The 16,998-nt window shown below is 60.6% G+C and overlaps 1 protein-coding gene across 5 annotated transcripts in view; it reads left to right on the top strand.

The window, feature by feature from the left end:
- The window catches only part of BAIAP2 (BAR/IMD domain containing adaptor protein 2), a 38,322-nt gene that overhangs the window by 18,115 nt on the left and 3,209 nt on the right, over nt 1-16,998 (top strand). Inside the window, exons 6-14 of one of the 5 annotated variants that reach the window (XM_030962280.1) lie at nt 302-439; nt 8,717-8,869; nt 10,466-10,693; nt 11,534-11,735; nt 12,185-12,386; nt 12,468-12,536; nt 12,714-12,876; nt 14,518-14,552; nt 16,796-16,843. In XM_030962280.1, coding sequence (XP_030818140.1) covers nt 302-439; nt 8,717-8,869; nt 10,466-10,693; nt 11,534-11,735; nt 12,185-12,386; nt 12,468-12,536; nt 12,714-12,876; nt 14,518-14,552; nt 16,796-16,823 — 1,218 coding nt within the window. In that variant the 3' untranslated portion in view covers nt 16,824-16,843. Of the gene's footprint in view, nt 1-301; nt 440-8,716; nt 8,870-10,465; nt 10,694-11,533; nt 11,736-12,184; nt 12,387-12,467; nt 12,537-12,713; nt 12,877-14,517; nt 14,553-14,990; nt 16,197-16,795; nt 16,844-16,998 lie in introns of those variants that run through there. The other 4 variants (XM_030962282.1, XM_030962278.1, XM_030962281.1 and 1 more) reach the window with 4 other exon arrangements.

The following is a 16,998-nucleotide window of genomic DNA, read 5'->3' as shown; positions in this document are numbered from 1 at the left end:
GTGTCACAGCGAGCCACAGCTGGGTGGCACCACACCCAGGACAGTGCTCCCTGTGTGCCCCCTGGGTTTGGGGGTTCCCCTGGTCACAGCTGGGTGTCACTGGTGTCACCCCCCCCCAGAAAACTCCCCCTGTTTTCCCCTTTTTGCTCACAGGTGTCACTGGTGTCACCACACCCAGGACAGTGCCCCCTGTGTCCCCTGTGTGCCCCCTGGGCTTTGGGGGTGCCCCTGTCCCAGGGCTGTGCCCGTTCCTGTCCCCCCTGGCACTGGGAGGGCTCAGAGGTGTCCCCTGTGGTTCCAGGCTGCGCTGAAGAAATACCAGACCGAGCAGAGGAGCAAGGGGGACTCGCTGGACAAGTGCCAGGCTGAGCTGAAGAAGCTGCGCAAGAAGAGCCAGGGCAGCAAGAACCCCCAGAAGTACTCGGACAAGGAGCTGCAGGTAGGGCTGGGGACACTGGGGGACACCAGAGGGGACAGGGAGCTGCAGGTAGGGCTGGGGACACCCCTGGGGGTGGTGGGGCTGTGCCAAAGCCCCGGGGAAGGCTTTGCTGGGGGCTGTGGGTGGCAGGGGGTGGCAGCCAGCCCTGGCACAGGCTGTGCCCATGGGCACAGGGCAGGGTGGGGCTGGAGCTGCCTGCCCCTGCTGCAGCCACCTGTCCCACTGCTGTCACCTCAGCAATGGCCCCAGGAGCATGAATTCCTGCTCTGCCTGCTCCATGGTGCCCAGGAGGGGTTTTTGGTGTGTTCTGGTGTTTTCTGGTGTTTTGCTGTGTGTGTTCTGTGCCTGTGCCCCCTCCTGCGGGGGTGGCAGTGGTGAATCAGAGCAGTGTGATGTGTGCTGGGGGTGGGCAGGGGGAGGCACAGCTCCCACTGAGAGGGAGCCAGCCCTGGCTCTCCCTGAGGGGCACCCTGGGCACATCCTGGCAGTGCCCAGGGGCTGTGGCACTCGTGGGATCCACAGGAGGGGTTTGTGCCCTGGGCCCTCTGCTGTGCCCTCTGTGCCCTCCTCACCGTGCCCTTGGCCCCATCCAGGGATCTCCAGGGGTTCCTGGTGCCCCAGGGTGCCCAGGCTGGCAGTGGGAGCTGCTGCAGGAGCTGCGGGCACTGAGCCATGGTGGCACCAGGGGTGCCTGGGCAGGGGGAGGTGAATTCCTGCAGCCAGGCATGGCTTGGCCCTGTGCCCAGGGCAGGGTGTGTGTGTGATGTTGGCACCAGGGTCTGTTCTTCACATGTCAGAGATCTGTGTCTGCTGAAAGGGACCTGGACACTGGGGGTGCTCCTGGGGGTGAATTTGGTGGCATTTGGTGGCATTTAGTCTCTGGCAGAGTGATGTTTGTGCTGGGGATGTGGCACCCTGCATTGCATGGTTTGTTGAGCTGGCCCCAAGCCACCCCTGTGGCCCCTTGCCAGACCCCTGGTGTGTCGTGGGAGTGCTGAAGGCCCTGGGGATGGTTTGGATGCTGCTGCTGCTCCAGGCTGTGCCTGGGGAGCGCAGAGCCACCAGCCAGGGCTGCTGCACTCTCCTCATGCCCCGGTTCCTTCTCTCCTCGTGGGAGAAGCTGCTGCTAGGGGAAGTGTCACCTCCTTGGAGGCAGCAGTCACATCCTGCTCTAATGGAGGCTGCTCCTGTGAAGCTGCTGGAGCAGCTGCCAGCCAGGAGTCTGGTGCTCTGTCATCATCTCCCTCCGTGTTTAATGCTGCAGGAGGCAGAGCTGGCTCCTTTCTGCCTCTGCACCGCCTGTGCAGTGACCACGGCTTGTCACCGGCTGCCAGGGAGAGGGGACACGTGCTGCCAGCACTGTCCTGCGGGGACCCCGGGTTTATGTAATGTCTGCCAGAGTCAGAGCAGCTCTGGGGCCACCCTGGCCCTGCTTTTGGCTGAGAACAGCCCTTGGCTGTGTTCCCACCCTGCTGGATCAGAGAGCCCAGGGCAGGAGCACAGACATCTCACCTGCTGTTCCATTCTCACCTGCTCCATTCAGCTGTTCCCCTGTGTAAAGCAGAAATGCACCCTGGGCTCCAGCAGGGACTGCACCCAGCAGGGACTGCACCCAGCAGGGACTGCACCCAGCAGAGGCTTTGGAGGGGGTGAGATGCTCACAGGCTCTTGCAGGAGGCTTCTCCTGAGCTGCACCAGCCCTCATGGCATGCACAGAGCTGGTGCAGGCTGTCTGCACGTCCCACATCACCTGGCCCCTGTCTCCTACTGCTTTTTTTGGGGGAGTTCTCCCAATGAGTGTTGCAGCATGAGGAGTTCAAACACCCCTGGTCTGCAGCCCAGCCTCACTGAGCAGCTCAGAACAGCTCCAAGGGCTGCAGGAGTGCTGTCCCAGCTCCCTGGGCAGCAGCAATGCTGTGCTTGGGGTTGTTCCTGCTGAGTGCCACATTCAGCCAGGCTTTTATTCCTTGGGAATCAGCCCTGAGCTGCTGTTCCACCCAAGGAGTGAGGGCTGGGAGCCTCACGTGCCTCATCTTCCTCGTGGAGGGACTGAGATGGGGCTTGACCCTGCTGAAAAGCAGGAGAACAAACCAACCCCACTCACTTCACATCTCTGATGGAGAAGAATGAGAACAATATTAAGATTAAACAATCGCCAAGGAAGCTCAAGTGCTGTAATTTCATTAAGGGCTGGTTGTGATCAGGCCATGAAATCAAGGTCATGATGGGTTTGGGACCTGGATTGAATCAGCAGCTCAGCAATGAAGTTATGTTGGTTCAAAGTATTTATCAAATCATATTAGCACTGTGAGCAATTGGATTTCTGCATGGGGCTGAGACTAAACTGGCTGTGATTCAGCGTAAATAGCAGGGCTGGGGCTGGGTGTTTGTCCTGAAAGGCTCTGCCTGGCCCAGGTGGCAGTGGGTGACCCTGGGTGGGCAGAGGGGGCCCAGCTCAGCCCCTGCCTTCACCCATGGCAATGTTTTAAACACCACTGTGCCAAATAACCTGTGGGGTTTTATCAACTTTTGTCATTGAAACCTCATTTGGGGTATTCCCACCAGGAGAAATAATTTTAGGTGTAGGTCAGGAAGCTGGAAATGGCAGGGAGTTTGCACAAACCAGGTTATGAGGTTTGTGTGAAAGTCAGATGGGGAAGGACTCCGAGCTCAGCAGCTCCAGGTGACTCTGTCCAGGTTTGGCTGGGATTTAGGCTGAGGGAGGACATGTACCAAACCCGGGGAGGGGAAGAGAGAAGAGAGAAATCCCTTCCAGTATCTAAGGAGGCTCCAAGAGAGGGACCTTGGACAAGGTCTGCAGTGACAGGACAGGGGGAATGGCTCCCCGCTGTCAGATGGCAGGGGTGGATATGGGGCAGAAATTCCAATTCCTGTCAGGGGTGAGGCCCTGGCAGAGGGTGCCAGAGGAGCTGTGGCTGCCCCTGGATCCAGGGATGTTCCTGGGGGTGCCTGTGCAGCTCAGGGCTGTGCCATGAGCACTCGGTACCAGATCTGTGCAGACTGAGCTGCTGATCCGGGCTGTCCCTGCACTGGGGAAGGGTTGGGGCAGGGGAGGGTGAGGCTGGCTGGAGCCAGCGTTCCCCTGCTGCTCTGCTCTCAGGGTTTTATGTAACAGCCCATGTGTGCGGGGCTGGGGCTGCTGCAGATGTGACAAACGAGGGCAGACAGCCCTGCCCAGGGGAGGGGGGCAGCCTGGCGTGCCCAGCTCTGGGGCTGCCTCCCCTGGCTCCCCTGCTCTGCCTTTCCCTTCACCCTGGATGTCTATCAGCAGCCGTGGCCCAGCTCTGATCCCGCAGAGCTGAGCAGGGGAGGCTGCTGGGGAGCACATCAGGGCTTCCCTCCTGCCCGGGGGCTGGTGCTGAGCGGGGCAGGGGGAGGTTGTTAAACCTGCAGGGCTCTGCTGTGGTTCTGGGGGGCTCCTGCAGGGTCAGTGACCCCACAGAAGGCAGGGAAATGTGTTTGGGCTGTGTGTGGCCATTCCCTGCTGTAGGGCTGTTTTATTTGCCATAGCACAGGAGAGGTTGGGTCAGGGCTCATCCCGAGCTCTGCTCTCCTTCCTGGCTCTGGGAGAGGCTGGGATAGCCCCAAACTGGGATCCAGCACTGCCGTGCCTGGCTGGACACAGCACCTGAGCTCTCTGGGTGGCACACAGGGCTGGGGGGCTGCAGGAGGGGACAGTGCCACCCCTGGGGCTGCTCCAGGCCCCGCCAGCTGCCCCACAAGCAGCATTTTGGGAATGAGGAAAAGCTCTCCGGGCTGAGCATCCCTGCTCTGCTCACTTTGCCTCTGTGCTGTGCTGGGGTTTCAGCAGGTTTGCCTGCTCAGATGCCCTTCCCCATCCCAACTTCTTTTTAATCCTATCCCATTTCTAGCTCTTCTCCCTCATGGCTGCCTAAGCAAACCCTCCCTTCTGTCTGTGTTTACTCCTTCCAGGTATTTCAGGCTCCTGCATCGATCCAGCACAGCCCTCTCCCTCCCCTGACCTTTCCTTTCTCTTTTCTCACTGCTCTGTGCCACTGGTCCTGACCAATCCTTCCTTGGTACGAGAGCTGCAGTGGGCACAGCCCCTCCCTGCCCTGCATCCCTCCTGCTGCTGCTGCCACGTGCTCCCCTTGGCTTTCTGGCCCCAAAATTCAGGGCTGGGCTGTGCTGGTGACCCCAGGGCAGCTCCTGCCTGCTGGGAGTCCCCTCTTGTCCCTGGGGCTGGCCCTTGGCTCAGCCTGCTGGGTGCCAAACACACCAGGAATGATCTGGAGTGATGGTTTCTGTGTGGAGCTCAGCCCTTGGCTCCTGTTCCCTGTGTCTGCACGTTCCTGGCTGGGATGGCAGCTCTGAACTCATTTCCCAGCCAGGCTGTGCTTTCAGAGGCTGGGCTGGAGCTGCTCCACCTGCACTGACAGCAGTGTGTGATCCTGCAGTGTGCTCCTGCAGCTCAGGGCTCGACATTTCTCAGCTGCTCCTTGATCTCCATCCCCTGAGCTGTCACCGTGCTGGCCTTGGGGAGGTGGCAGGGCTGAGTGCCCTCCCTGCCAGGTCTGTGTGCCCTCCCTGCCTTTCTGTGCAAGACATCAGTGGCTGCCCAAGCTGTGGCTTGGCAGCAGCTCGTTCCCTTTTCATCTGCTGCTCCTAATTCCCTGTCTGACCCACGGGGTGACCCAGCCTGGTTTGGCACTGCCCTCCATGGCAGGGTGGCTTTGGCACTGCCCTCCATGGCAGGGGTGGCACAGGCACTGCCCTCCATGGCAGGGTGGCTTTGGCACTGCCCTCTGTGGCTCCAGCCCCGCTCCTGTGCCCACTCTGGGGGTCCCTGGCTGAGCCCCTCCATACCCAGGGGTGCCCCAGGAGCCCTGGCTGTGCCAGCCTGGCCCCGTGGCACATCCTGGCAGGCTCCCAGTGCCCAGGGCTGTGCCCCACGTGCTGACACTGCTAATTAGGTCAGCAGCTCCCGCTGCATTGGAAGTGGATGCGGGAGGGGGGCGCGGCACGGGGGAGTTATTTGAGGCCTCTCCAACCTAGAAACCCAGAAAAGATTTTCTGGAGCTCTTGGGTGGCTCTGGTGTGTGCCCTGGCTTTGGGCACAGCCACCAGCCCTGCTCAGATCACAAGTGGGGTTTCTCTCTCCTCCTTCCAACCAGGGATTTTATTTAGATGATTCTCAACGTGTGAGTTTGAAGCTGACAACCTCAATCAGTCAAGGTCTCCGTTTACAGTGCTGGAGTGCTTTGTGCTTGTCAGGGGGGTTTTGGAGAAGCTGCTGAGCCTGGCAGGGCAGCCCCTTCCCCCAGCCCTGTCAGGGGATCAGGGCATGCCAAGCTGCAGAGGTTTGGCTGTGCTTCAGGGTGGGGTGGCTGAGATTCCCCCATTTCTGGGAATGGAGACCAGAGCAGCAGCCCTGGGGTCCTGGTGGGCACCTGGCTGCAGGTGAAGCCTCACTCCTGGGCAAGGCAGAGCTTCTCCTTGGAGTGCAGCCCCGAGATCTCACACTGTGCTTCATGTGTTGCTTTCCCCCCGTGCATCTGGCATGTTTAACAGGCTTTTGATTTAAATTTGCCTTCCTGAGCGTTATCTGACAGCCCACTGTCAATGTGAGCGAACCCAAACTGAACACCACCTCGTGAACAAGGAGTGTGGCTCGCCATTTTGTGCTGGAACAGCGTGTAAAGCTGGGCTCTGGGTAAATCCGTGGCACAGGAGCACATTTCCATGGAGTATATAAAGCTCTGAGCACTAAGTTTGGAGCGTGGGCTCTGCGCTGCGGAGCGGCGTGTTCCGACTGGCTCAGACAAGCCTTGCTCAGCTCAGCAATCAGCAGCAGCCTTGCAAAACCAGCCCGGGCTGTAAATAAGGCTTGGACCTGTGGATTTAAATGCTGCTGGGAGCTGGAGCCCTCACGCTGCCAGGATCAGGGCTTCTCCCTGTTCCGTGTGTGGTGTCTGGGCTGGAGCCGTGCCTGACCCAGGCATGGGGATCCTGCAGGGAATCTGAGCCAAATCAGCTGCAGCTGAGCTCTTCTCACTCCTCACCTTCTCCTTCTTGGTGGCCCAGTTAGTAAATTAGACAGGATGTTGGGGGAGAATTAAATTAATTAAATGAATGGGGATCGGGGTCCGTGTGTGCTCCTGCTATTTCGGGCGCTGTCAGGGGTGTGCTTCCCTTCCAGAAACGGGGCTCTGCAGGAGGGGGAGCTCTCCTGCCCCTTCTCCTGGGGTAGAACCTCTTGTGGAGCTGCCCCTGGTGTGGATGAGTGTGGGCAGCAGGGCTTGGTGCATCCCAGGCACAGTGGGGCTGAGCTGGAGGGGCAGGGGGCTCTCCAGGCTGGCACCGGGGGGGGCTGGGGGCTCTCCAGGCTGGCACTGGGGCTGGCACTGGGGCACCACTCCCCAGCTCCCATCACCACTGCCAGGCTGCTGCCTCTGGGCTCTGTCCCTGAGCTGTTCCAGGCTAATAATACCCGGGAGGAGGCGGCTGCTGCCGTCCTGAGCCCGCTGCAGGAGCCTTCCCCAGCGCTTCCTCCTCCTCCTCCTCTCCTTTGGGGGCTCTGTGTGCCCGGGGCTGCTGCTGCCTCCTCCTGTGCCACGCTGCCCCAGCACAGCCTGGTGCTGCCTGGCATTCCCAGTGCCATGCCCTGTGCCTCTGCTTTGGGGTGATGCCAAAACCTCCATCCCTTCCCCCTGTGTGTGCCCAGAGCCATCAGCCCAGCTCCCTTCGCTGATTCCTCCTCATGGCCACGGGCGTTCGCCCTGGATTTTCTCATTTTGGTGGGGAAAATTCTCTTTTGAAATACGGCGTTGGTTGCAAAATGGGGTTTTAATCCATGTCTCACTGGTGCTCTTTCTCTCACCCGGGTTGGTGCAATGTGGGGAGACCCAAAAGCTGCTGGCCACAACCCTGCACTGGGTCTTGCTCTCAGGGAGTGCTCAGAGCAGGGTGGGAGCCAGGAGCAGGTCCAGCCCCAAAATAATCCCCCTTTGAAGTCTGGGATGTCACCGAATCTTGCTGCTTTTGTTGGTTTGCTCCATTTTATGTATCTCTTAATAAATATTGTAGCATGCTAAAAATAACTGATACCCGTGAAGAAGCAGCAAAGCTGCTCTGGGCGCTGAATTTCCAGTTTAATTCCCAGCTCAGAGAAGCTTGGGCTGCCTGAAGCAGGTCCAGTCCTGCCTGGGCTGGGGCTGTTGGGGCTTTTCAGTGTCATGGTGCCACTGTCCCAGGGCAGAGGTGGTGGCAGGGAGGTGTCACAGTGTGGCACAGGGATGGGCAGGAGGTGCTGCTCTCAGGGCTGCTCCCCTGGTGCCACAGGGCAGCTGGGAGCTGGCAGCATCCCAAGGGATGAAGGGAGGGCAAAGTGGCCAGGTCAGGGAGCTGGGGGCGCCTCGTGTGTTCAGGGAGGCTGGTGCTGTCCCTGGAGTCCCCTGTGCCACCTTTCCATCACACAGGGCAAAGCAGCTGGGGGTTCCCCCGTGTGCTGCTGCTGTGCCAGGTGTGGTGCTGGCAGAGCCCAGTGTGGCACAGCCGTGCTGGCACCATCACAGGAGAGCAGGAGCCAGCAGAGGAGCCTCCAGCTGCCAGCCTGGCAGGGCCACCGTGTCTGCCAGCCCAGGTGTGGCACCAGGGCACAGCCAGGGCGCCCTGTGCCAGCGTGTGGCACTGCCCAGCACCACCTCTGTGTCCTCTGTGGTGAATACAGGCTGAAGGCACTGCTGGCAGTTTCAGGGGTGCTGGTGGCCCTGTGTGTGGCAGGGTCCCCTTGGCACCCCCGTGTGTGCCAGGTCCCTGTGCCACCCCTCAGCAGCGGGCAGGGACCCGGCACAGCCCGGGCGATGCCAGAGCAGGCATCTGCCCTGGTTTGTGCCAGGCTGAGCCGGGGGCTGTGGGAGCCCCTGCCAGCCCCGGGGCACCCCCGTGCCCGGTGCTGAGCGGGGGCTGCGGGTACAGCTCGTGCTGGGCACCCACGGCTGAGTCAGCTCCGCGTGGGGGCTGCCATGAGTAAGGGGCTGGGGGGTGTGCAGGCACACGTGTGTGTCCCTGTGTCTGTCCCTGGGTGTGTGTGTGTCCCTGGGTGTGTATGTGTCCCTGTGTGTGTGTCCCTGTGCATTTCCCTGTGTGTTTCCCTGGGTGTGTGTCCCTGTGTGTGTGTCCCTCTGTCTGTCCCTGTGTCTGTCCCATGCCAGGGTCCCTCCCGCCCCTCTCTGCAGCACTGCCTGCCCCATGGCACTGCCAGCAGCCCCTTCCCTGCTCCTCTCTCTCTCGCAGTACATCGAAGCCATCAGCAACAAGCAAGGGGAGCTGGAGAACTACGTGTCTGATGGCTACAAGACAGCTCTGACGGAGGAGAGGCGGCGGTTCTGCTTCCTGGTGGAGAAGCAGTGCGCGGTGGCCAAGAGCGCCATCACCTACCATGCCAAGGTGAGTGAGGGGCACCGCCAGAGCCAGCCCTGGCTGCCCTGGCACTGTGTGGGTGCTGCACCCCATAGAACAGCCTGAGATCCCGAAAACCACAGCTGGTGCAGCCCCCCCCACACACACAGGGACACACACGCACACAGGGACACACACAGGGACAGACACACACAGCGGGACAGACACAGGGACACACACACGGACACACACCCTGGGACAGACACAGGGACACATACATAGGGGACAGAGAGAGGGACACATGCACAGGGACACACACACACACAGGGACACATTCAGGGAACACACACATAGGGGACAGACACAGGGACACACTCAGGGACCGAGGGGGTGGTGACCAGCAGGTGACTCCAGGGAAGATCCTCCCCAGCAGGAGCAGCTGCTCCAAATCCCCCTTGCCCATGGCAGCCCCACATCCCTCGTGCCCATGGCTGCCCCTGGAGCAGGGCTGGAGCTGCCCCTGCCCGCCTGGGGAGCTGCAGCAGCTGCGTGGAGCAGGATCCACCCAGACAGGGGCTGGTGCTGCTCCTGCAGCCTCGTGCTGCGTTCTGGTTGTTCCCCAGCGCCGCCCTCCGAGGCTCACAGCAGCCATCTGTCACCACCACGCTTGGCACTGGAGCAGGAGAGGGAGCTGGCATTAGTCAGCTCTGTCCTGGCACATCCACAGCACGGATCCACGCTTGGCTTGGTGAAGTGCAGGAAAAGCACCTCCCAGGGCTGCTGGTCAGCAGGAATGAACCAAAACCGTGCTGCAGCAGCACCCACAGGCTGATTTTGCAGGAGGGACTTCGCTGGTGGCTTGTCCATGGTGTGGTGTGTGTCCTGCTCAAAACTCCATCCTGCTGCTGCCCATGGCTCCTGCAGGATGCTCCACAGGATCATGAGGCTGGACCTGATGGCCGGTGTTGGGGAAATATGCAGGGACATTGAAATTGGATTTAAAGGGGGATTTTGATATGCAGGATCACATTTTGTCCCCAGATGAGGCAGAGCAGAGACATCGGGTCACCCTTGGGAGGGACCTCAAGGGGGCTGGGACATCTTCCCCCTCTGAGTCACACAGGGGGATGTGCTGGTACATTCTGGGTGAATAAGGACAAGTTTGGCTCCATCTGTTTCCCCCTTGGAACATGGTACTGCTGGCAGGGAGCAGTGGGGCTTGGATGCAGCACAGGGGCCTGCAGGCTGCTGGGGCTGAGCCCCCCAAGGAAGCAGCTCATCCCTGGGGATGTGGGGACAGCCTGGAGCATGGGCTGTGCCCTGCCACGGTTTCAGCCTGGTTTTATTTCTCTGCTCCACGTGGGGCCCTGCTCCCTGCAGCCTGGAGATGCTGCACGCAGGATATCTTGATGGGGAGAGATTGGATTACCTTTCCCTTCCCTCATTCCCCTTTTTCACGATTCCTGCCTGGCTCTGGTGCCATCAGAGCTGGGAGCAGCATGTCCCTGGGTGTTATCTTACCTGTGCCACACACAGAGCCATCAATCAGTCCCAGCTCAGCCCTGGCTGCGTGTGGTGCTGCCCGGGGAAGGGGGGCACACCAGCTGCACTCCTGTGCCCTCACACCTGGTTTTGCTCTTGCAGGGGAAGGAGATGCTGACGCAGAAGCTGCCGCTGTGGCAGCAATCCTGCTCGGACCCCAACAAGATCCCAGAGCGCGCCATCCAGCTGATGCAGCAGATGGCTGCCAGCAGCAATGGCACCATCATGCCCAGCCCTCTGTCCACATCCAAGTCCAACCTCATCATCTCTGATCCCATCCCTGGTGCCAAACCTCTCCCTGTCCCCCCGGAGCTGGCACCTTTTGTAGGAGTAAGTATCCCTGTGCTGGAGCTGTCCTGCCCTTCTGAGCAAAGCCGGAGGGACGAGGCCGGGCCGGTGCCACCGCTGTCCTTGGCAAGTTGTCCTTGGATGGGCTGTCACTGATGGCAGGGATGGCAGCTCTGGGCCGTCCTGGGGTGTGGGGAGGAGCCTGACCTGGGCACGGGCAGCCTGTCCCACCCCATTCCACCACAGTCATTGAGCCCTGCAGAGCAGGGGAACACAGGGGAACCCAGGAGCTGGACCTGCCTGTCCCACCCCATCCCACTGAGCTCTGGCAGAGCAGGGGCTCCCAGGCATTGTTTGGGAACCCAGGAGCTGGACCTGCCTGTCCAGGCTGCTCCCTGAGCTGTGGGACTGAACCCAGGTACCCCAGTAACTGCAGGGAAAGGCCTGGAGTGACCCTTGGGATGAAGGACCCTTCAGAAGAGGGTGTCCCGCTGATGTGGGGACATGAGCTGAGCACAGAGCTCAGCAGGGAATTGTCAGGTTCAGGGGAGCTCAGAGCAGTAAGATACCATGGAGGAGACCCCACTGCTGCCCCAGAGCAGTTTGGTTTGGCTGGGAGCTAAACCCAACAGGACAAAGCTCCAAGTTGCCTCTGTGCCTGGAGCTGTGTCCCACTGGGGATCTGCAGTGGAGCGGCCCTGGAGCTGCAGTGGGATATTCCTGGAGCTCCAGGGGTTTTCCTGGAGCTGTATCCCACTGGGGAGCTGCAGTGGGATTTCCCTGGAGCTGCAGTGGGATGTTCCTGGAGCTGCAGGGATGTTCTGGAGCTGCAGGGATGCCCTAATGAAGCCCTCTGTGTCCCCCTCCCCTCCTGTCTCGCAGCGCATGTCGGCACAGGAGGCCCTGCCAGTGATGAACGGAGTCTCGGGCTCTGACAGCGACGGGTACAACCACTGGTCTGAGATGAAGCCAGCACAGCCCAAATCTTTATCTCCTCCCCAGCCTCAGAAGCAGCTGAGTGACTCTTACTCCAATACACTCCCAGTTCGCAAAAACGTGGCACCGAAAAACAGCTACGCCTCAGGTGAGGCCCCAGTCATGCCAGGGGGCCCTGGAGCTGCCTCTGCTGGACCCAGTGCCCAGGGAGCTCCAGGGTGCTCCAGGGTGGGGATGGTTCTTGGGGGTGCTGCTGGTGGGGGCACAGTGACCACAGCATCCCTTCGGTGTTAAGTGCTGCTTGTGCCTTCTGATCTGAGCGTTAGGAGATGCTGGAGCTGGGCTCTGCCCTGGGGTTTCACAGGATTTCCAGAAGGAAAACCTTGTGGAGTGTGGCACAGGGAACCTGCTCCCTTTGCCATGGCTGGTGGGTGATGCTGAGAGCCCGATCCTGCTTGGTGAGGGGGAAGGTGTGAGTCACACCGAGGGTTGTAGTACAACCACAAACTGGGCTGAAATAAGGAGGGGTGGGGACCTGTCCTGTGCCTGGGGATGGGCTGCAGGATTTGGGGCACCCACTGGTGTCTGTTCCCCCAGCTGAAAACAAGACACTGCCACGCTCCAGCTCCATGGCCGCCGGGCTCGAGAGGAATGGCCGGACGAGGGTGCAGGCGATTTTCTCTCACGCTGCCGGGGATAACAGCACCCTCCTGAGCTTCAAGGAGGGAGACCTCATCACCCTGCTGGTGCCCGAGGCCCGGGACGGCTGGCACTACGGAGAGAGCGAGAAAACCAAAATGTGAGCGAGCTGGGTGTCCTGGGGAGCAGCCTCCTCTGGGGCAAACCTGGGTTTGGCCTCATCCCCCCCTTTGCCTTTCAGGAGGGGCTGGTTTCCTTTCTCCTACACACGGGTCCTTGACAATGATGGCAGCGAGCGGGTCCACACCAGGTAGGAGCATTGTGTGGGGTGACAGAGTGTCCTTGGGATGGGAATTAGGAATTCCTTAGGAATAACAGCACAGCGGGGTGGTTGCTGGCTCTGGGTGGCTTTTGCCATGAGCGGATGGCGGATGGGTGGCCTGGAGGTCTCTGCACGGAGCTGACACCTCTGCTCTGGGCCCCCCAGCCTGCAGCAAGGGAAGAGCAGCAGCACTGGCAACCTGCTGGACAAGGATGACATCTCCATCCCGCCACCAGACTATGGCATGGCCTCCCAGGCCTTCCCAGCACAGGGCAGCAACACCTTCAAGCAGCGGCCCTACAGCGTGGCCGTGCCCGCCTTCTCCCAGGTGAGCCTCTCCCACCAGCTTCTCCCACTCTGGGGGGGTGTTTGAGCACTGGGGGATGCTGGACCGATCCCTGGGCACTGTCCCTGCTGTGCTGGCCGGGGGTCTCGGCTCCCTGTCCCTCTGGGATGGGATGGGATGAGTGGGAACGTTCCCATTCCCGGGATGCCTGGGGGTGCCGAGGGCGGCTCTCCAACCTCTGTTCGTTGTTTTAGGACTACCTAATGCCCTATGGGTGTGCAATTAAAGACTATTCCAGTGGCCTCTGCCAAGCACCCTCCGCTCACTACAAGCCTTACACTAGGTCGACAGCTGTAAGTCCGACGCTTGCAATGTTTCCCTTGGGATTTATGGAAGTTTGGCCGTTTTGTGCCTGGTGATCCGCGTGCCTTGCCTGGACCTGCTCCTGCCGAGCCCCTCTGCTGGGGGGAAGGGATGCAGGGAGCCCATGGATGGGGAGGAACGGGCAAGGCACGGGGGCAGTGGCACAAAATGGCCCCGTAAACCCCCAAAGGACAACACTTGCTGACTCCATGGGAGTCTCCCACCAGAAACAGGCTGCTCACAGGCAGCTGGAAGTGTTTTCTCTGGCACGTGCCACATCAAGCCGGTGACAGTCCCGTGGGGACACTGGGGCAGATCCTGGACAGGATCTCAGAGTGTCCAAAGCAAGCCCAGGGCTTCTTGGATAACAAGCCAGGGAGAATGCACAGCAGTGGAATCAGCCTAACCCGGGAGCTACAGGTGTAGGGCAGCTCTCCCACCACAGTGAGCACGCTGGGATGAGCCACGCTGGCATCACGTGCTGGCAGAGGGGAGAGGATGAGGAGGGAGAGAGAAGGGCAGTGAGCACCAAACCTTCCACAGGGCAGGTCAGATGGGATCTGCTCCTCTCTGCAGGTACTGGGGTGGAAGCACAGCCCCACTTCTTGCTGTTTTGCTGGGGTTTTCCAGCAGGATTTGCTGCTGGAGTGGGTATTTTGGGACTGGGAGCATTCCTGGGAAGGTGGAATGTGGGTCTCTGGTTGCTGATGCATGGCCAGCTCAGAGGCCAGGGACTCCCCCTCTTTCCTGGAGTTTTCTCCATGTTTGTTATGGAGAGCAGAGCTGGTCCAGTCACATCCCAGGGCAGGCCCTAGCTCAAGGAGGGATGTCCTTGAGGGGTGTTCTCCAGGCCTGATCCCCAGCTGCCCCTCAGTCCCTCCCTGCAAAGCCTGCTCAGCACCGGCTAAAGGAGAAAATGGTCCAAAACCCTGTGGGTTTCTGGTGGGAGTGAATACAGGCAACCCCTCTTTCCACAGAACATTTCACTGGTGTCTCTCAGTCGTGCAGCCCCTTTCCAACAGTCTCAGCAGCAGCCAGAGCTCTGTTCCTCTGAGGGGCTGGGCAGAGCAGAGCAGGGCTCTCCCAGCAATCGCTTTTCCATGTCTGGCCAGATAAAGCCTACAGGGAGTGGTGGAACTTCACTCCCTGCTGTCTGAATCCCACTCCAATCATCTCCATATCTCCTTTTCCTCTCCAAATGCATCAGCTCTCGGCCCTGGGTCCTGATGCACTTTGGTTTGTTCGTGTGACCCTCCGGTGGCACCTGAGCAGGCACAGCCCACAGGTCCCTCACTGTGCTTCCTCCTCTCCTCCCCACAGGGTCTCGATGACTACGGGACGAGGTCCGTCAACAGGTAAGATGTCACCTTGCTGTCACATTCCCTGCGAGCTCCTGGTGTTGGCTGTGGGTGAAGCCGTGGGGCTGTGTCCCCACAGGGGTCCCTGCGTGGGCTCCCCAGGGACTGGGATGGGGCCAGGTCTCATCTGTGAGATGGGGGGACCCAGGGAGGGCAGGTGCCAGGGCCAGCCTGGTGTCCCCAAGCTCGTGCTCCTCCAGAGAGTCGCGTCTCCCGACCTCCTCCTGGCTCACACCTGGGTAGGGAAGCCACGGAGAGCCCACGCTCCCGGGCCTTTCCCCAGCACCTCCTTCATCCATCCCCTGTGCAACGGAGCTGCCCCGTCTGGCTCCTGGGGCTGGGTGGAGCCCGTGGCCGTGCAGGGTCCCGCCCGCGGTGCCGTGAGCTCGGTGCTGCCCCGCGGCCACTCTGGCATCTCTGTGCTTTGTTCCGCAGCGGCAGTGGCAGTTTGGTATCAACGGTGTGAGGACACCTGGGCTCGCAGCGGCCCCTTGCTGCTTGGAAGAGCTTTCTGCTTCTTTCCCTCCCCCCTTTTTTTTTCCTTCCCTTTCGTTTCTCTTTCTCTACTTCTTTTGGATTTGAAACTCTTGTGATCTTCAAGGAAACCATGGTGCTTCTCACCCCTCCCCGGTGTTCACAGTGCCCTTGTTTCTGAAGCCTTTTTGAAGCAGAAACTGCCGCCAGGCCTGTGCTCGCAGCCCAGGCGCAGTTGTCACTTAGTGGGACCCGGTGTTTGTCCTCCCGTGTGATGTTAGCGATGCACTGTCCCCCCCAGGGGCCGCGCCGGCCGCCCCGCACGAGCCTGGACCAAACTCCCAGACTGGATCACATATGCATGGCCTCTGGTGTCCGTACTGTTACTGAGCATCCGGGATGCCCGCGCCCGGGATGCCGTTCCCGGAGGGGGGGCAGCGTCCCCGCGCCTCCCCCTGGGCCCGATCCGCTTCCATCCTTTGGGAGAAGCGGATGGCACAGAGCTCCCGCCCCGGGGAAAGGGCTGCTTCTGGGCTGGGGTCCCGCCGGCCGCGGGAACCCCCCCGGAAGTGTTACTCCTGGTTGTTTTATAAATATATATATATATATATTTTTTGTAGCAAGGTATTGTTACCTCACGCTAGGGCTGGGGCTCCGAGGGCTGCTCGCGTGCCCAAACCGGGCTGGGGCGAGGCAGCCCTGGCAGTGCCCGGGGGGCTCCCAGCCTGCCCTGGGGGTCCCGCTCCGCACGAGCCCGGCCATAGCCCTCCCAGTGCCCGTGGCCGTCTCCACTGCAAAGCTGTTCACGCTTTTTTCTGATGTGATTTTTAAGACCTCTGACATTGCCTGTTTACTGGGACATTGCTGGCAATAGACCCCCCCCCACCCCGGACCAGTTTTTGGGTTATCTCCTCGCCTCCGGGCACACTGTTCTGAGCCCCTCCTGCATCGATGTCCGAATTTTGCTAAGGATTTTTAACCCAGGATATTTCACGATGAATGACTGAATGTAGAGGGGGAAAAAAAAAATCATAAAAAACACAAACCCAGCCTAGCAAAGCCTGTGTGGAGATTGTAAAGTGCTGAAAAACCTTTTTTTAAAAGCCAGAGAGAATTGTGCCCTGTACTGAGTTATTGTTTGAATAAAAGTTTTATTTATTGCATTGAGCTGGGCCTCGGTGTCTTTTTCGGCTGCCGTGCCTGTGTGCTGCCCTCACCGCCTGCATCGCCCACCGCGCATTCCCAGGCCGTGTTTTTGTTCCCTGCTCATCCCTGGGGACGCTGCCTTTGCGGCACTAAACAGCTTCGCTGAGCGGGAGCAGCGACAGCTGCTTTAGGGCCGGCTCCCCCTCGCTGAGCATCCGAGGGGTGATGCTGCCCCTGCTGCCACATGCCGAGGCTCCGAGGCTCCGGCTGCGCTTTCCCGGCGCTGGGAAAGCGGCGGTGGCCGGCACAGAGCGGGGAAGGAAGCCGCCCCCTCCCTTCCGCAGCCCCCGCCGTGCCCGGCCGCTGCGCTCCCACAGCTCCCGGCTGGCCGTGCCCTTCCTTCCCCTCCTCACAGCACCAGCGACTCAACAAACACCACTTTTCCTCCTTTTTCTTCTTTTTCCTCCTGTTTCCTCTGCCTGCCAGCGCTGCGTGCGGGGTGGCCAGCGGGCTCTCGGCCTGCCGGCCGGCTCGTGGCCTTAAGTCTCTCCTTAACCACGACCTTCTGTTCCCATCAAGCGTCGCGGCGTCCTCCAACCTGCCTTCTGTTTCCCTTGCAGCCCCGATGTTGAAGTGGCCAGGTTTTGAGGTGGCCCTGCCCGTAGTTAGTAAGTGATGGTGTCGCGGGGCCGAGCCCTGGGTGCGCTGGGCAGTGGGTGAGGCCGCGGGGCTGCGCGGGGACGGTGCCACCGCTCTGCTTCCCGCCTCGCCGTCCCCTCCCTGCGTCACCGCCGCTTGTCCCCGAGCTCCGGGCTCCCCGGCT

This window comes from Camarhynchus parvulus, chromosome 18 (assembly GCF_901933205.1).
Source record: "Camarhynchus parvulus chromosome 18, STF_HiC, whole genome shotgun sequence".
Taxonomy (NCBI): Eukaryota; Metazoa; Chordata; class Aves; order Passeriformes; family Thraupidae; genus Camarhynchus; species Camarhynchus parvulus.
This window is presented reverse-complemented; position numbering and strand designations above follow the sequence as displayed.